General features: G+C 50.2%; 2 protein-coding genes across 5 annotated transcripts; one reads left to right on the top strand and one right to left on the bottom strand.

The window, feature by feature from the left end:
• The first annotated feature begins 29 nt into the window (after positions 1–29).
• SMARCB1 (SWI/SNF related BAF chromatin remodeling complex subunit B1) lies at positions 30–13994 on the top strand. Its single transcript, XM_005493327.4, has 10 exons — positions 30–236; positions 1776–1887; positions 2514–2543; positions 3030–3159; positions 3718–3855; positions 4508–4635; positions 5113–5279; positions 5709–5899; positions 9626–9757; positions 10650–13994. The coding sequence occupies exons 1-10, from the start codon at positions 144–146 to the stop codon at positions 10687–10689; spliced, it is 1161 nt and encodes a 386-aa protein (XP_005493384.1). The 5' UTR covers positions 30–143; the 3' UTR covers positions 10690–13994.
• LOC102067675 (derlin-2) lies at positions 13415–18386 on the bottom strand. Of its 4 annotated transcripts, none has more exons than XM_074554296.1 (7): positions 18230–18386; positions 18064–18129; positions 17384–17478; positions 16896–16989; positions 15068–15263; positions 14559–14649; positions 13415–14017 (listed from the first exon to the last, which is right to left on the bottom strand). In XM_074554296.1, exons 1-7 carry the CDS (start codon positions 18320–18322, stop codon positions 13903–13905), a joined length of 750 nt encoding a protein of 249 aa, XP_074410397.1. In that variant the 5' UTR covers positions 18323–18386; the 3' UTR covers positions 13415–13902. The 4 variants fall into 4 exon arrangements, with proteins under 4 accessions (XP_074410397.1, XP_074410399.1, XP_074410398.1 ...); XM_074554298.1 differs by having other exon boundaries at positions 17405–17478; XM_074554297.1 differs by having other exon boundaries at positions 18064–18126; positions 18230–18380.
• Between the last annotated feature and the right edge of the window lie 290 nt (positions 18387–18676).

Below are 18676 nucleotides of genomic sequence, written 5' to 3'. Positions count from 1 at the left end.
TGCCGTGCCGGCCGTGCCTCCTTCGCCCCGCCCGCCGCATGCGCGCAGCGGGCCCGCACTAGGCCGCGCTCCGCCCGCCGCCGCTGCCGCCGGGCCGCGCTCCGCTCTCCGGGCGCCGCCGCCGTCCCCCGCCCGCCGCCGCGATGATGATGATGGCGCTGAGCAAGACGTTCGGGCAGAAGCCCGTCAAGTTCCAGCTGGAGGAGGACGGCGAGTTCTACATGATCGGCTCCGAGGTGCGGCCCGGGCGGGAGCCGGGCCCGCGCCGGGGAGTGCGGGGGCTGGGCCGGGCTGAGGGGTGCGAGAGCCGCGCTCAGGGCGGGCGAGGGGCGGCGGAGAATCCTGGCGGGAGGGAGCGGCCTTCCGGCCCCGCGGGTCGCCTGTGCCCCGGTGGGCGCTGCCCAAGGGCCTCGGCCGTGCTGGGGGGACGGGAGGGATCAGTGCTGCCATGAGGGCGGCCCCGGGACCCGCTCGGATCCTCCCCGATCGCAGCCTGAGGCCCCGCTCCCGATCAGCGAGGAGAATTTCTGGGCACAGTTGTTGAGGGGTTCGGGGTATTTCACACGCGGCGAGGCAACGAATCGCACACCTTTGGGAGCCTTAGGGCTCAGGAACAGCACCCAAATCAGGCAGGGCAGCTCCTTCTGCCTTGTGCACTGTGTGGTCAGCAAACACCGGCGGGCAGAGTTTGAGCAGCACAGAGTCTGTGCTGGCACTGTGCTGGGAGGGGTTGAGCCTCCCTGACAAAGAGCCTCATTCAAGCAAGAAACACTGGTCCTGTAGCACCAGGGAAACAGCTGAAAACGGGAAAAAATGTTCTAGCCCCCAGCTTGATGCACAAAAGGGATTATTGGCTAAGTTGAACTGCCAGCTCTGTAGGTTGAGCTGAACACCCCTCACGCTCTCATGTGAAATGTAGAGTTTGAAAGCAAGCTGTACCTGCAGTCAGGTGAGCTGTGAGATTGCCATACCAGGTACATGGAGAAGGAAAAGAGTTATCTTTTTTATCGACCATTAATTCCTGTCTGTTGATGAGCACTGTAGAGTGAAAGATATAGCTAAATCTAAGATCAAGAAAGAGTCTTATCAAACAAGGAATAAAAATCTTGTTGTGTGGCAGTCTTCCAGTGTCGTGGCAATCTAAAAGTTTGATTTCAGAGTCTAGAAATGGTTGTGTTGGTCAGCAAGGCCTGCTGTAGCTTTCAGCACAGGTGAGGATCTTATGGCAGGAGGAACAGAACTGCTTTACAGATGGTAAGTAAATCTGAAAGAGGACTATTGGCAGCAGTCACGTTTTTGATGTTCAAAGGGTTTAAAACAAAATACAACTCTATGGGCATTTGCTGTAGTCAATGTCTAGATGATAGGGAGGTTCAAAGTAAAAATAATGTGTCAGAGAGCTGAGTATCTGGTTTAGTTTAATTCCAACTGAGCCTTGCACATTGATTTGGAAACTGAAGTAAAGAAGAGGTGTGTTGTTCAAAAATACATACAAATGTATGGAGTGTTTTCCTATTAAATTTCCTATTATCAGTGGATGGGAGTTTTTTTGGATCTAGTGAAGTGAGATAGCACCAGTGAAATAAGTGCTGATAAAAATTTTGTTTTCTGCATTGCCAGAAAAACCGCGGCAATGCTATTTGATGCCAAACAGAGCACAAAAACACCCAATTGAGAGGTCCTTTTTATCACTAAAAAGAGCTGAATTTCTTCCAGCTTCTGCTGAAACTCTCCAAAATGGAATAAAGGCCACATGTGCACTTCTCTCCTGGCAGGTGGGGAACTACTTGCGCATGTTCCGGGGCTCCCTGTACAAGAGGTACCCCTCGCTCTGGAGGCGCCTGGCCACCGTGGAGGAAAGGAAGAAGATTGTGGCCTCTTCACATGGTGAGAAGATGAGTAGACATTCCCAGTAATGTTTATTGAAAATTTTTGCCTTGAAAAACTGTTCTGGTGATTCAGAGGCTTGTGCACCTTGAGGGCTCTGTGAGATTGCCCCGGTGATGGAGCACCCTCCAATGGTGGCACTGGTGGCTCCTGGCTCAGCCTGGCAACAGATAGCACCTGATCAAAAATGTTCTGAAATGGAAACATCCATCATGGCTACGTTCATCACAAAGCAAAAGCCACATCTCCAAATCAATACAATATTTCAGAAGAGATTTTTTGTAGACTAAGAGAGATGTCTTTGTCTCTCTCATCAAATAGGCAGGAGTGTTGTAAGGGTGCCCCATTTAAGATGTGCATCTTTGCTTAACTTTGCTTCTGGCAGGGACTGGATGTTTGTGCCTGCCAGAACTTGTGGTGTGGTGCTACTGATGTGACTGCTACAGGGAGAGTATTGGTATTGTTTTTGTTGAGGGACTGATAGCAAGCAGTTAAATTTCTTAGCGATATGACTTCTTGTATGTTCTGTAGACTAAAGCATAATAAAAATAATGGTTTACTCTGGGCTTATGTCTCTTTCCTCCAAATATTCTGCTGACCTCTTGCTTTCATTTTTCTCCCAACAGAAAACCAGCGGTCTCACAGTCCCCGAAGATGTAAGTCTCATCTGTGTGTTATTCTTAGCTGTGCTAGAGGAAGGATGTCCACTGTGACCTTTGGTGCTATTGCAATAATATTAATGTTTAATCCTCTTCCTCTGATCTCTGTCTGTGGTCACCCTGATTGTGCCTCCCAATCCCATGGCTAGCTCTCCTTTCTCAGAACATTAGCAGGACTCTCCAATGCAGATGGTCTCTGTCATTCAGCAAGAGCTGTCCTGAGCTCTCTCCTCTTTCCCCAAATATTTAACAGCTTTTCTATCAATCCTTGCATCACTATTTGTGACCTTTAAGTCCACTGAGCGTTGATTGTTTTCTGGGCCTTGTAAATATCTACAGGAAGATGAATCCCAAAGGACACTTGTATCTCTGTGCTAGTCCCTCCTGCAGTGACAGGGAGGGTTTGTCACTATGTAGCCTGTCAGTGCTACAGTGCTCTGTAGCCCTTTCCCTGTTAATTATTGCCATGTTTCCTGGTAATAGATCATGGCTACACAACATTAGCCACCAGCGTGACGCTGCTGAAGGCCTCTGAAGTGGAAGAGATCTTGGATGGAAATGATGAGAAGTACAAGGCAGTGTCCATCAGCACAGAACCTCCTACCTACCTCAGGTAAGCAGTGTTGGTGAGGCCAGGCTCAGAACAGAGCTGCCTGGGAGGTGTCAGCTGGGGCAGGCAGCACCAGGAGTTCCATAAGCCCAGGCTGTTGTGCAGGGCTTGTTTGGCAGTCTGCATTCAGTATTTGCAGTGCTGGGCAAATGGGGATCTCCAGAGTGTAAGGATTGGGTTACTGCCCACATAAAACAGGAAGAAAAATCTAAGTGTTTGTTGATACAACTTCTTTTGCAATTACTGCATTCCATCTGTAACAGATGTTTTACAGAATGCTATCTGCACATACTGCCTTTTGGAGACCTTGCATTTCTCAGCAGTCCTTTTGTAAAGTATAGACAGAAAATCCAAATATGAATCTAGTATTTATAAAGGTGCACCTGGATTCATATCTGATGGATATTTGTGAGCTGGAGGATGGCCTTCCAAGAGGAACATTCCTGGTGGAACAGCAATGTTGATAGTCCCAGAATAAAAAAAAAAATAGCAGGAACTTGTGAAAAGTTTAAAATGACAGTGGTGCTGAGGGCCTGCAGGTTAACATCCAGTCTCCTTCAGAGAACAGAAGGCAAAGAGGAACAACCAGTGGGTGCCAACCCTGCCCAACAGCTCTCATCACCTGGACGCCGTGCCCTGCTCCACAACCATCAACAGGAACCGCATGGGCAGGGATAAGAAGAGAACATTCCCTCTGTGGTAAGACAGCTCCCTGCTTCTGGAAAGTGGCAATAGCTACCAAAATGACATGCTGCCAGGGGAGTACTGATGAGTTCATGTAATGTTGTGATTCATCCCCAGCTGACAAAAGACCTACAGGTCATTAATCTTAGTTAAATTGTGTGTCCTGAGGCTCTGTGTTACAGTAGCCATCCATGGCTCAGAGTGGAGGCTTTCCTTTTGTCAGGAAAATGGTTCATTCTTTTCCTGATGAGTTCCTTCTACTTCCTGCTGATTTGCTGAGCAGTTGTCATTTGAGAAGCCTGCAGCCCCTCTTTGTGAAGGACAGGCTGCTTCTCACTGACATGTACCAGTAACTTTGATCTAGTTTGTTTAGTGGAAAATGCTGCTGAAGCTCTTGACTAAGGTTTTTTCCATTATTAAACTTAAGGCAACCAAGATAAATCTAATCCTAGAAAACTTGTTTTATTTGCAGGAGTGTGTTATGATAGATGTAATTAAAGGTGATGAACTGGTATTAGTTGCCACAGCCCTGTAAGCTTGCATTGAGGAGTACAGATCAGGGAGTTGGAGTGTGGGGATTGCTTCCAACAAATGTTGCCTTCCCTCTATGGATGCCAGATGTGTCATGTGCTCGTTGCATATACTGTGTTGCTGCTCTCCACCTCAGCTTTGATGACCATGACCCAGCAGTGATCCATGAGAATGCATCCCAGCCAGAGGTTCTGGTTCCAATCAGGCTGGATATGGAAATTGATGGGCAGAAACTCCGAGATGCATTTACGTGGAACATGAATGGTACGTAGCAGGGAGAGGTTCCTGAGGCTGGACAGGTAAAGCTGTGTCCATCACCAGATGTCCTTGCCCCATACAGACAAAGCTTTAAAGCTCTCCCACTCTGGACTGTATTCAGTGCTTGCATCCCTTAGCAAATGCTCTGCCACTTCCATGGGTTGCAGCCATTCCTGGACACATGTAGTCTGAAGAGTTTAACTGGCAGATTCTCCTGAGCCAGTTAATCAGCTCAGTGGTGTGAGAGTGCTCTGTTAGCTGAGGTTAATGGCTATTGCTTCTTTGGCTCCACTACCATGGAGCAGGTAAAGAAGGCTGGAAGTCCCGGTATCAGTGTGTCTGCTACAAAACACTCTTTTGCTTTTAAAAGGTAATGCATTTGGGATTCCCTTTGTCACCTTGCCCTGTGGGATTTTGTGTGTTCTGTCTGGCAGATGTTAATTTCTAAGGAAGTTTACAGTGTTCATTCTTGTTCTGTAACAGAAAAGCTGATGACCCCAGAAATGTTCTCGGAGATTCTTTGTGATGACCTGGATTTGAATCCTCTGACCTTTGTCCCTGCTATTGCATCTGCCATCCGACAGCAGATCGAGTCCTACCCCACTGACAGCATCCTGGAGGATCAGTCAGACCAACGAGTGATTATTAAGGTAACACAGGAAGGCAGCAGAATGAGAGCTGAACCATTTGGCTTTCTCCAGTTATGTTACAGGGGACTAAGAGTACAAAAGAACAAAGGAGCTCTTAATTCCAGTCCTCCAACCAGATTCCCCTTTTCCTTTGTATTGGGAACAGAACTAAAGGTGATAGATGATTAAACATCTGTGTGCCCAGCTTCTGAAGTGGTGAAATAATTTAGTTAAAGCATTGCCATCTTCCTTTGGAAGAACTGAACCTTGGTGGGCAATGCTGAGTTGTCTTCATGCTACTGAAATGAAGAATTCAGTTAAGGAACTCTGCAGATGAACTAGGAGGAGTTACTGCTCTGTTCTCTCAGCCTCTGCCTCGTCAATTCAATCACCTTGGACACACCTTTGTGAAAGTGGAAACAAATAACCTGTGTCTTCCCTTCTCTCCAGCTGAACATCCATGTAGGAAACATCTCCCTCGTAGACCAGTTTGAGTGGGACATGTCAGAGAAGGAGAACTCACCAGAGAAGTTTGCCTTGAAGCTGTGCTCAGAGCTGGGCCTGGGCGGGGAGTTTGTCACAACCATTGCCTACAGCATCAGGGGACAGCTGAGCTGGCACCAGAAGACCTATGCCTTCAGGTACTGAGCTGCCCCCTCCTTGTGTGCCTCTGGGGGTCTTTGTGCTTCATGGGCATCTGCATCAATGCCGACCTGATTAGGAAGGTTTTGTTTGAAATTAGTCCTTATGGCTTGCATCCATTCTGTCCATCTTAACAATTTTTTGTGCTTGTGCCTAAATATCTTTTCCTGATGGGTCTAATACATTTCAGGACCAAATGTTGATGAAATGTCAGCTTCTGTTGATAGAATTAATTAACAGGGATAGTCCCTCTTCTAATGTAAGGTCATGATGAGCCCCAGATACGTTTTTTGTTTTGTTGGCTTTGCCTAACTTGGGCCATCCACTGTTTCAAGCTTTGGTTGTTTGAACTTGGGCCGATGAAAACTGTACCTCTCTCCCCAGGCTGATGTCAGAGGTGGGTTGATCACAGGCCCTTCTCACAGCTGGAATGCAGCATTGTCAGGTTTCATTAGTCAGCCATTAATTTGTCTCCTAAATGGCTTCCAGTTGTGCTGTGCAGCGTTCTGTGAGTTCCTGCACTGATGTTATCCACAGCACAGTGCTGAGTCTGCAGCTCTAACAGTCCTTTAATGTACACTCTGAGGTCTGGTGACCTCAGGTCATGGTGACAGTCAGGGAAGTTTAAGAGTTGAGCAGATGCTGTGTTTGCAGAGGAGGGAATGGTGCTGTTGACACCACTTTTGTAGGGGTCAGTTCAAGGAAGCAGCAGCCCAGGGAAACGTGCCCAGCCCTGCCCTACCTCAGGCAGAGGACAGGGAGTAGCTGGAGTGGGAGTAAGCAAAGAGGAGCTGGAGACTGTGGGGAAGCTGGCTGCTGCCATGAGCTCTGCTCCTTCCTGCTCCATCCAAAGGGCTCCTGTCTGCTCAGCCCTCAGTGACAAATAGACCCTGATCTGCTCTGCCCTAGTTGTTCTTGCACTGGTCTCTGGGTACAGTTTTTATCCTGCCAGTCTTTCACAGCAACTGCCTGGTTCTAAAGTGATCCCCAGAGTGATTCATATTAGCAAATGGAAAGGGACCCTTTAGCACATGTGAATTAAACTCTGAATTAAATTGTTACAATGTGTGTCCATCCTGCTGATGTCCCTTGGAAGGTGGGAGGTGCCTTCTACCTTTCCTTCCACAACCTTGGACTGATACTTGCAGGTTTGGCTTGGGACTACATCCAACAACAGCAACAGAGCAGTGGGGTGGGCAATGCTGAGAAGTGATGGGAACTTGCAGGGTGTAGGTGAGAACCTGACACATGTTGTGCTGCAGCACTGCCTGCATTGTGAAGTGTCTGTCCCTCCTGCCTCTGCTTCTCCATGTACTGCAGGTATCCAAGAAAGTCATCTGTGTATTGTTGGCTCTTGGGAGTGGAGTTCATTTCTCCCTTTGCTTCTGCTCAGTCATTGGAACTTGCAGCAAGGAGGTTTTATAGTCAGTGCTGCCCAGGCTCATGTTAATGCCAGCTTCACTATTGTCTCTAAATACATATGTTGGGCCATGGTACCAAAGGGTGCTTCCTCTTAGGGGTGGTTCAGACAGGCAGATTTCAGGCCTTCTCACTGTTGCAGTATTGCAAGAGGGAGAACAAAAAGCTAAAAAAGGAACCCCACCAGAACAAAGTACACAGACATGAGCTGTTCAGAGAGAAAAAACCACCTAATTGAAACCTCGTTTATTTTTGTCATAGTACAAACATGTCCTCCTCTTCCCTTTTTTCTTCTAGCAAAGGAGTACTTTTGAAACCTTATAGTGATTAATAATATTTGGGTTCTGTGGTTGGTTAGTTCCTGAATTTCCAAACCACAGGAGTGGTGGTTGCTCCAAAATCATTCCATTGATGTAAGGAAAGGGTCTGCTTTAGATGTATCAAAAGAACTTTAATATCTCAAGGGATTGGGGATTTTGAGAAGTCATGTGTCTCTTAATCATCTGAGGGAGAGGTGAAACTGTCTTTCAGTTGATGAAAGCCAGGGCACTTTTTTCAGCTGGGCTGCTCTGTGCAAAACAAGGAGAGCCTGCAGAGCAGTGGCAGGGCAGGACTGCAGGCACACAGGTGGCTGCTGCTGCCTGTGGGGTTTTCAGGGCCAGTGTGGGCTGGGATGTTCCGTCCTGTGTGCTGAGTGTTTCTGGTGGCAGCACACAGCACCTCCCAGCCGGGTTTGCATTTGGGACCTGAGTGATGGCACAGGTTCTCCCACACACCAACCCTTGTGCCTGAGGAGTCACCTTTCCCAAAGTGACATCTCCCTGCTTTGTTGGTGTGCCCCTGGCACTGCCTGAGGCCAGGAGCCTGAGCAGAGGCAGTGCCCTGCTCTTCTGGGACCCCTGAAAGGCAGCTGACAGTGCCTTTCAGCCATCCCTGGCAGCAGCATTTTCCTCCTCATCAGGGAAAACAATGGAGGAGGAGCTGTCCTAGTGTAGAGGTTGGGAGATAAAGAAGGATTTTTCAGTTTCTTTCTGATCCTTTGCTAAAGAAGTGTGGTGTCTGAGTTGCCTTGCTGTTAGGTTATGCATGAGTCCAGCTTTCCATCCCCTGTTGAATTCAGTGAACGCTCAGTGTCAGGCAGAGATCATGCTATCACTAACAAACCCCCAGTTAATATCTAATTTTGCCTGGAATGTGTGGCAATCTAGGACTAAGATGAAATTCCTGGGTTTAAGTGTTGTTTAGTGGATGGCAGCAGTACTGGAACTAGATTTGATTAAAGCTTCCTCCCTGGATCAGATAGCAAAAGGCCTGGATTATTTTTTCATGGTAGAATTACTTTGAAGACTTGTTATTTTAGATTATTAGCTTTGATGCAGATGTTGTGTGTTCCCATGATGATTAGCATTTGAGTTCTTTCCTGAGGGAGTGAGAGGGCTGAAATCCTGTGTAGGGGTGCACGTCCCTGGGGAGGGGGCAGGATGTGTGTGCACACCTGTCCCAGGGCTCCTCTCACACACACACACACACACACACTTGTGCAGCTCAGGCTGAGGCACTTTGGAGAATTCAAAGCAAACATTTACATTCCGAGGCTCCTCTATATTTATGCTGGGCTTCCGGCTCCACTGTCAATATTTGGGAAGCTACTCTTGGTCAATTCCTGTTGACTTTTACTGAAAAGCAGCTAGTGAGGCAGTAAATATTTTGTGCATGTGATAATACAGCTGGTCAGGGCAGAGGAGTCTCTGAGGAACAAATCCTGTGATTTGGGGCACAGCATGGTGTTTCATTGCTTGTTAGCCACAGCAGGTCCTAAAAGACTGCTCTTTCCCGTGTCAGGCTCCCAAGAAAGGCAGATTTTTGCCAGGGAAGAGCTGTCAGGGGTGTGCTAGGCAAACCACAGCTAGGAAGTGAGAGCTGCAGCACAGCCAGGCTGGACAGGGAGCCCTGGGAACAGTCACAGCTCCTGGGCTCTGCTGGGAGAAGCACTGCCAGGACTGAGGGACTGGGAGGGGCTGTGCCTTTTGGGGTTGTCACATCCCTGCCAGCCTGGGTGGGAAAGAATTGCAGGTCCAGCACAAATCCCTCTGCAGTGGTGGCTGGAGATGGGTGTAGCTGCTTTCCCAGGAACTCCAGGCTCCACAAGGGTGGAACCAGGAGCCTGTGGTGAACTCCAGGGACCCAGACTGTACTGAGCAGAGCAAAGAAGGAATGCTGAATGATGCTGTGTTGTCCCTGGGCTGGTGACCCGGGGGGAGCTCTGTGCCCACTGATGGGTGTTGTTTTGCTGCCCTGCCCTGCAGTGAGAACCCTCTGCCCACCGTGGAGATCGCGATTCGCAACACGGGGGACGCTGACCAGTGGTGCCCTCTCCTGGAAACCCTCACAGACGCTGAGATGGAGAAGAAGATCAGAGACCAGGACAGGAACACAAGGTACTGCCACTGCTTTGGACACTTCTCTTGGCCTGTCCCTTGGACAGAAGCTCCAAGCTGGGATGTTTGTCTTTCCCTACTGAGAGCTAACTGGCAGGACGTCAGCCATGCTCACAACAGAAGCTTTAGCTTCAGGGTATTCAGCTGTCATCACCTTCCTCCACAAACATTGAAATGTCTGCTCTACCATCTCCTGCTTGCAGGAAGTTTCCTTTTTTTTTTTTTTTAACCCATTTTTGTCTTTTCCTTGGGTTTTTTGCTTGTCCAGGGGAGTTGTGTGTATAGGAAGGCATGAATCAAACATATTGGAATTTCATACACTGTCATGCTCCTGAGAATCCTGCCACAAAGCTTCCTTTTATGTAATGTAAAGTTCAATTTGATGTAGCAATGGGCAAGCTCCCAGCTCTAGCCTGAGTGATGCCAACCTGTTTGCCAGCACAGGGAGCACTGTGTGAATCCAGGAGAAGCTCTGCTCACCTGCAAAGTGATGTTTGACAGGCAGTTGACAGCTTCCACCTACTTGATGAAATTCTTCCTGGCAGATATGAAGGAATAGCTTGTATCTCTCCAAGAGATACATTGTGGAAACAGTAAATATTCAGCTCTTTCCCAGGATGTTTTTTTAACTGCTGATTAACAGTAGCACAGTCATTTTGTGTATCAGCTGTGCTGACTGAAGAGTTTACAGTAGCAGTCGGTTCAATCCAAGTTAATGAGCAAAGTGCCCTAGCAGCTGTTAGTGAAAGCAGCGTCCTTGCCTTATCACCGGGGCACTCTCAGGTGACTGGGGAGTTCTGTCTGGGAATAAGCCTGTCTACAAAGCTGTGCAGGTTTGGTCAGACTGCCGTGTCTGTAACATGCACTCACTGTACCTCTCTCTCTCCCTCAGGCGCATGAGACGTTTGGCCAATACTGCTCCAGCCTGGTAACCCTCCTGTTGTGACACTGGTGCTCTTCCTACAGACTTTAGCCCTATTCCTCTCCCCAGATGGATCTAGAATTGGCAGGGGTCTTTCTGTCTCTGAAGGGGACACACATTCCACTTGCCACGAGTTCCCAGTACTGCTGACTTCTGCCCCCTCCACGCCAGTGCCACGTCCCCAGAGCGCTGAGCGAGCAGCGCCACCCAGCTGGGACCCGTGGCAGGTGCTGGAGCCCTTCTATACCTGTGTGTGGACAGTGGAAAGATTCTTTTGTATAGGTGCAATGTGCACTCCTAGGACAACTTTTTAAATAAAAGGAATGCATACAATGTAGGCTGAGTTCAGTCAGTTTGCATGGACAGTGAATGTGACCATGTTGTGTGCTGTTCTGGTAACTGAGGGTGACAGGGCCTAATATTAATTCTGAACACTCACATGCATTCATTTTTCCTGGGTGCTTTACTTCAACAGGTACAACAGCCCAAAACCTTTTGGTGCAGGGGAAAGTGAGGAGGAGATTTAGAAACTAGAAGCAGCAAACAATTCTCTAAGGATTGGTCTGTTACCTGACTTGGCACAGTCTGTAATGACCTCAGAGGGGTTCAGGTGGTTGACTCCACAAGGTAGAACAATTTAACGGAAATCACAGATTTAAGAGTCATTTCTGTCAGATGTCAGCCTGGTGTGTGGTCAGCCCTGTTTTTTGTGAAGACTGGAAACAGCACAGGCTCTGCACAGGTACAGCAGGTAAAGCCTGCAGTCACTGGGACTGAAGCTCCTCTGCAGCACAAACACTGCCAGCTGCACTGCTCAGAGCACTCAAAGCACACTGGGTGTCATGAATGCCCTTAGCACTGCAGTGTCAGGATTTTGCAACCCAAGAAACAACCTGTCTTTCTCTAGGGAGTTTAAAAACAAAATCCATTGAAATGAGTTTTAAAGAAAAATCCAAGCTGGCTTACAAACTAATTAGAATCTATCTTGCTGTTGAGGTGCCCCATCTCTTTGATGGAGTTCCTACCATTCACTGCCAGAACTGATGAGTCTTGCAAGCAAGGCAGATTTTGCTGGCAGCCTGACAGTCATGTTCAGGCCTTTATGATAAAGCCATAGGTTTTATGATCCTTGCTGATCCACCCACCCTGCTAGCACAGTCCAAAAACGCTTTCTGGTCTTAATTTATCATGTTTAGACCTGAGTAATAACAGAGACAGCTCTGATTCCTGGGTGGGAGGGAACTTTTTCCAGATGTTAGTCTGCAGAAACTGAAAACTTGCAATTTAGTAATCATATTATTCAGTCTTATCCCAGGCTCCTGTGCCAGAGTGGTACTCCATGCATGACTTCATATTAGAGAGGTTGAAAGGTTATTTGAGCAAGGAAGACAAACCCTGGCTGGGATTGCTGCTGCATCTTAGCCTCCCATGTAAAACATGTTTTGGCTCATGGACATAAAATCTCAGAGCCTTCTTGAGAACACTTGAGCCTTCCTTTGTTACATGACTGGGGACTTCTGCCAGCAGCCTCTTCAGGGAATTGGACTAAAATACGTGTGAAACTGCTGTAAATTGGCAGTTCAAATCTGTGCTGCAGTTTTTTAATTGCTGTGAAGTTTGTGATTACTAATCCCCAAGTTCACAATGAGGTGCAGGCACACAAGGACTGCAGCACCTCTCTGCTTCTCAAGGCCATAGAGGTTGTACAAATTGTTCCTTGAAGCAGCAGGGACACAGCAGGACAGTCAAAGGACCAAGGCCAGAAAGATGGGAACTTCAGCCAGCTTTCTTTATGTATTATTATTATTGGGGACCAGGCAGGAGCAGCTTTCTTGCTCTGCAATCACAATTCCTTGGGTTAGTTGGGTACCCCACCTAAAGGAATAGCCCAACTGTTAGATTTCAAAGCCCCATCTCAGGCAATTTAAACCAGAACCTCTGAAGACTTCAAAGACAAACTCCTAGGGACTGAAACTCCTTCTAGGGACTGAAACACCAGCTCTGTTATCATTACCCTTAGTGCCACTGTATCTTTAGAACAAATCACCACCTGTACAGGCCTCTCAGCCTCTTTGCAGAGGGAAGGATAAGTGCAGCAAGAGCATGTTCAAATCAGGTCTGATTTTTGATAGTGTTTTATTGGAAGAGCACAGGGCAGGGGGAGTTGGTGTGTGTGGGGGTTTGTGAGTGCTCAGTCAGATGCTGGTTACTCCCATTTCATGGTTTGGTGGTGGTTTGCAGCTCTGAGCAGCCAGCACTGATAGGAGTGAGCTGCTGTAGGACACCACGTGTGCAGACTCCTTTGAGGCTGGGTACAAGCACAGTGGGTACTGTGCTAGCAAGAGTGATCAGATCCATTTCATACAGGTGGCAGGGTAGGGATCAGCTTTTCTCATTTTCCCCTGAAACTCAGATGTTTAAGTTTCAGAACTAAAAAAATTCAACAAAGTGGAATTACACTGCAGGTGCAGATAGTTTTTATTGCCAGTGTCAATTGCTGCTTCCAGCCACTGCCTGGATCAAGTGTCCAGCTCAGTCCCTTTGTCCTTTCCCAGGCACCCCTTTATCCAATTAGACATCCCCCACACTCCTCATGCTCTGCAGCCCTGCTGAGAGAACAGGGAAAGGACATCTTCCAGCCTTGCCCACCAGAAAAGAAAATCCCAAACCTGCCAGTTATGAGCAAATTCCTGATGAATTGCTGCCTCTGCCCCTGGCAGAAATGGACACACAAGTGAAAAATAAAGACTTTAATGTAAAGACTCTTTGGAAACAACCACCAGAAAAGGAGTGGGGGATATAAAGGAAAGAAAGAGGCTGAGCTGCATTCTACCATGGTACAGAACTACTTCATTGAAAGCCCACAAAGAGGTCTCACAGCAGTGAGGGCCAGGTGCACCTTTGTACAGAGGGCAAGAGTGACCTGGCACACAGCAAGTCATTGAGAGCAGAAGGAAGAACTGGTTTAACACCCAATTGATAGTTATTCCACACCAGGGAACTGAGGAGCCAGCACAGCTTCAGCCCTGGCCCTAGAACACCTCTGTAAGCATTCAGGAGTTCTTGTGTGCAAAGCTCCACTTTGTACAGGAGGAAGATGGGTTACCCACACAAACACACGACACATCGGAATGGCAACTCTGTTTTTCCAGAAGGATCTCTGGGCCACAGCCAAAGTCCAGCCAGGAGGGAGGAGTCTGGCCACATGAAGAAGTCCCCCATGCTACTGTGGATGCTGCTGCTCGTGCTGGTCCTGGTCTCTGGGCAGGTGTTCTGGGCGGTCCTCAGGGAGAGGGTTGTAATTGGGATCCTCTTCAGGTGTGTCAAAAACCATCTTCCTGGCGAGGGACATGCCATCCAGCAGGCAGGTTAGGAGACTCAGCTGAGGCTGCCAAACCCCCAGCCCTCCTAGGAACACCCTGGCCCTCTGTGGAGCTTGGCTGTCAGCCACAGCCACCATCACCACCCATTCTTTTGCTCAGCTCAACACACAGTGATGGCAGTGCCTCCTTCCTTATCACCTGGTCAGAGCTGATTGTCAGTGCCCAAAGCAGAACAAATTCTGCTTTCTTAAACTATGAAAATACAGCAGAAAAAATCCTGCCTCCATCCAGCATTTCCACAAGCAGTACTCTAGTTCTACTAGCAAAGCTGAAGGTAGCAGCAGCTGCTGCATGGGCCCTGTACAGGTGTATGTAATGTGCAAATAATGCAGCAATCCATGACCTGTGTGTTGCAGTGTGATGGTATTTAACTCCAATACCTGTGGAGCTGAGGTGCTGGCAGCAGGCAGTTGCCTCTTATGGTCACAGTTTGCTCTGGAAGTGATCAGGTTGGGAAAGCCCACAGTAAAGCCCAGAAAGAATCAACTTTACTTACAGAAAGCTCGGGGTTAACAGCAGCTTCTTTCCTCCAGGCTGATTGGGGAAAACATCTTCCAAGAAATAATAGATATGACCCACTGCAATGCCTGGGGAGAGATGCCACCAAGGTCAGGCAAAACAGCAACTGCTTTGCCAGCTGAACCAGAGCTGCTGGGCTAAGAATCCCCCAGCTGTGCCCAAACCCAGCTCCCTCCAGAGCCAGGGATGCTGCAGGCTGCTGTGATCAGCAGGCAGGGAGCCCATGAGCCTGAGGGCAGCACTGCACACCCAGGAGACCACACACAGCAGTGTCAGAGCTCACCATACCCAGCTTCTACCACCACAGACACACACAGCAAAAAGCAGCTCACAAGCAAAAGCCCAGCCCTCCAGAAACCCAGGCAGCTCAGTTAGGAAACCCAACATCTCAGCTCAGCTGGAACCAAGGGGAGGTGCCAGTGTCACAGTAGCACCAATGAGGCTGCCAGGTGGCCTTGTTGGCATCCCCCACCAGCTCTGACTCACCCAGCAGATCAATGATGATGGAGTTGCCCAGGAGCAGAGAGAACCCCATCAGGACCCAGGGCAGGAAGGGGGCTTGGAAGTTGAGAAGCCCAAAGAAGTTCATGCGGATGTAGGGGTTCCTGCGGCTCCACACGTACACCAGCATGATGGTGAAAGCCTGGCCCAGGAAAAACAGGCTGGCAAAGAGTCCAAACAGCTGGGAACTACCGAGTCAAGGAAAAACCTCCCCACCCTGTGCACACCTCCAGGCAGCACAGTGTGCTTTGGGACAGGAAACCCAAACCAGAGACAGCTGATCCCAGCATTCCCAGACATTGCCCATGTCACCAAACCCTTCCTGGCTGAGACCACCACTGCCCCACACACATCTCCCTCCATGCCACCCCAGAACAAGTTCACATGCAGGCTGCTCACTCCTTAAGCTGATGTCAACAACCACCAGAGACCAGAGAGCTCTATAGTCCCCTTTGCAAAATGAACATCAAAATGACATTCAAAGGGCTTTCACATTCCTACAGCATTTAGGACAGTGGCATATTTCAACAGCTAGCTCACATCCAGTATGTGCCTTCTACAAAAGAAGTTCAGCAGTGAGATGGCTTTTGGAATTCACAGTCCTCTTCTTCAGAGCACAAGGAGACAGAGAAAGGCAAAAAATTCCCTGCCCTTGTTGTAGTTGGACTCCAAACCCACATCTGGCCAAGCACGTGGCTGCTGCAGCCACCTGGATTCTCACACAGCTTCATGCAGAGCTCCATGGGGACAGCAGTGCTCTGAGCCATCTGCATAAGACAGCAGAAGATATTCAGAGAAGGTTTATGCTTGGGAGGGAAATAAATTTCACCATCAGATTACTGTGTTGTGAAAAGAACTTAAGAACTGTGTGATGGTACCTCCATTTACTGGCAGGCTGCAAGCTCTGGGCTCACACGTGCTGAGTATGTGGGACCCCACTCCTTGTTGGCTCCACGTTCCTGCCCCTGTCCTGAGCCAGCCTCACACAGTCCCAGCCATGCTGCACTCCCCAGAGCTCAGCCAGTGGCCCTGGCACAGCTGGACAGTTCTTACAGCAGAACACGTGGCCTCCTTTCAGGCTGAGCTCTGCCACGTGTCCCTCAGGGATGAGGCAGCCCAGCCCCTGCCAGGGGCTCCAGCACAACCTCAGGCAGCTTCCTCTCCTCCAGGCACACTGGGTGAGGCTCTGGCCAAGCCAAGGGTGGCAGAGATGGGGAGCACAAGCTGTGCCATAGAGCCAGAAGTGCCCCTGCAGCACCTGCTCAGCAGAGCTCTCCCAGCACTCAGAGCACAAGGCCCTCTGCCCTGGGGCACCAGGAAGGTTCATGAAGCAGCTGTGCTGCTCAGCAGGCATTTGTGAAAGCAATACTAGTAATGCCCAAGATGTGTGTGTGCACACTGAACAGAGCATTTGCCACTTGAAATTCATCCAGTCACTGATCAGAAAACTCTGCTCGTATGTACTGGTAAAGGTTGTGTGTGCCTGAGAACTGCTGTGAAATTGATAACAATGATGTTATTTTGTCTAGCAGAAATCATTCTAATTTTTGTATTTGTAATTTTGTTAAGATTATCAAGTGTGATTTTTCATACTGGGCCCCAGTGACATCCCACCAGCTGGTTAAAACCAATGGCACAATGTATCACAGGCTGTCATCTACTGCTGCTGGGACGGACCTTACATTGGTAGAACAATTAATTAAGCACCAGGACCTACTCCACAGCACACCTGACACAGAGGTAGCAGACAAGCCCTACTCTATCCACAGCATGTCAGAGACACCAAGGAGTCTCATTCAGCCCAAAAGGATACTGTCATGAGAAACCCTCCAAAGAGGAACATGAAGACAAAGTCAGCCGTCCTTCCTCGGAAGGAGCCTTCTTCCAGCATGCGGCAGTACCTGTACCTGAGGGCAGGAGAGAAGGGAGGGTTGCAGTATAGGAAATTAACAGCTGGCCACCCTGTGCCCACAGCTGGACTGCCCAGGAACTGCTGCAAGCTCAGCCCAGAGCAGAACAGTGCAAACTGCACCCCACTGACCCCATGGACAGAGAGAGGCACCTGCTGTGCTTCAGCCAGAGCTCACCCCAGGAATGGGCACTGCTCTCCAGCAAGAGCCACAGCAGCACTGCCAGCTTCCCTCTGCCCTGCAGCAAGCACAGATGGAGGGGCAGGAGGGGCTTCAATTCAAAAGAGCCAAGGGAAGAACCCACAGCCCTAGAGTGCTGCCAAGGCAAGCCATGCTGGGGAGGAAGATGGATGGGGGGAGCTGCGTCTAAGCCAAAATGGGAGCAGAGAACTTCACTGAGACCAAAGGATACAGAAATATCATGTTGAAAAAGAAACTGAATCCCAGGGGCCCAAAAAAGAGGAAGTTGGTGATCAGCCTCCATATCTGAAAGAGAAGAGAGAGGAGAGAGAAAAGGAGGTGGACAGAGGTCTCTCCTCATCACACAGAGCAGCCCATCACATTGCCCACAGGGAATGAATGCTCAGACATGCACCTGTCCCGCAGAACTACCCCAGGACACCAGGCAGCTGCTCCACCCTCCAGTGGGACCTCCTCACATGGTACCCTGGTGTCTCACCTTTCCAGGCATGGAAAAGAAGATTTCTCTACTTTTCTAGAGAGGTCAAACAGCCACAATTCAGCACTCAGAGCCAAATTAATTACTTTTCATGCCTCTCTACAATAAAGCCCTCTCCAACCAGCCCAACAGCACACGCTCTAACAGAGGGGGAAGAGATGGGGTTTGAGCCAAGGGAAAGCCAAGGTGGTGTGTGGCAGGGAAGGGCTGGAAGGAGCTGTCCCCACGCAGGTGCCCGTGACAGGAGGGGACGCTGTGTGGCTGGCCCGGCCCGCAGCGCTCACAGGAGGCTGGGGCAGGGGGACAGGAGCCCCGGGGATGACACAGCAGTGCCCGGCCCCCTGCGAGCGGGGCACAGCCACAGCGGGCCCAGAGCCCGAGCGAGGCCTCACCTGGAACTTCCTGAAGATGAGGTCGGGGTTGAAGTACAGCTGGAAGGGGGTGATGAACTCCAGCTGCTGTGGGAGACAGGCAGAGCAGCTGCCATCACCCGCTGCCCTCGGCCAGCCCCGGCCCCCGCCCCGCGGCCCCCCGCCCCCCGGCGCGGCCCCCGCTCACCACGGCGGCGGTGGTGAGCACGCAGGCGGTGGTGTAGGCGCGGGTCACGGCCGGCATGCCCAGGTACTCCTGCGCGAAGCCCTGGTACGCCATGGCCGCGCCGCTCCGCCCGCCCGACGCGGCGCCTTTAACGCCCCCCCACCGCGCCGCCGCACGCCCCGCCCCGCGGGGAGGGCCCGGCCAATCCCCGCGCGACAGGCGGCGAGCGTCAGCCAATGGGAGCCTGCCTCATGGCCCCGGCCCGCGGCCGCCGCCAACCCGGAGCGGCCCCGCCCCGCAGCAGCGCCGGGAGCGGGCGGGGCACGGGCGGCTGAGGGGCGGGGCACGGCGGGGCACCCGGGTTTGGGTTGCACGCTGGCCGCGGGGTTGTGCGCCGGGTCCTGGACCGTGACACTGACCTGCCCGGTTGGGGAATCGTCCGCCCGGCTCCTGCCGCGGCCGAGGGAG

This window comes from Zonotrichia albicollis, chromosome 18 (assembly GCF_047830755.1).
Source record: "Zonotrichia albicollis isolate bZonAlb1 chromosome 18, bZonAlb1.hap1, whole genome shotgun sequence".
Taxonomy (NCBI): domain Eukaryota; kingdom Metazoa; phylum Chordata; class Aves; order Passeriformes; family Passerellidae; genus Zonotrichia; species Zonotrichia albicollis.
The sequence above is the reverse complement of the archived record's forward strand: the minus strand, read 5'-3'. Positions and strand labels throughout refer to the sequence as shown.

Excerpts from the sequence above, each read along its gene's own strand:
- LOC102067675 (XM_074554296.1), bottom strand. The coding sequence starts at position 18,322 with ATGGCGTACCAGGGCTTCGCGCAGGAGTACCTGGGCATGCCGGCCGTG. Across the intron at positions 16,990-17,383 it reads TATCCTTTGGTCTCAGTGAA|GTACAGGTACTGCCGCATGC; the intron begins GTTCTCTGCTCC and ends TCCTGCCCTCAG. Across the intron at positions 15,264-16,895 it reads TTGGAGGGTTTCTCATGACA|CTGTTTGGACTCTTTGCCAG; the intron begins GTATCCTTTTGG and ends GGTAGTTCCCAG.
- SMARCB1 (XM_005493327.4), top strand. The coding sequence starts at position 144 with ATGATGATGATGGCGCTGAGCAAGACGTTCGGGCAGAAGCCCGTCAAG. Across the intron at positions 2,544-3,029 it reads GTCTCACAGTCCCCGAAGAT|ATCATGGCTACACAACATTA; the intron begins GTAAGTCTCATC and ends TCCTGGTAATAG. Across the intron at positions 3,160-3,717 it reads GAACCTCCTACCTACCTCAG|AGAACAGAAGGCAAAGAGGA; the intron begins GTAAGCAGTGTT and ends AGTCTCCTTCAG.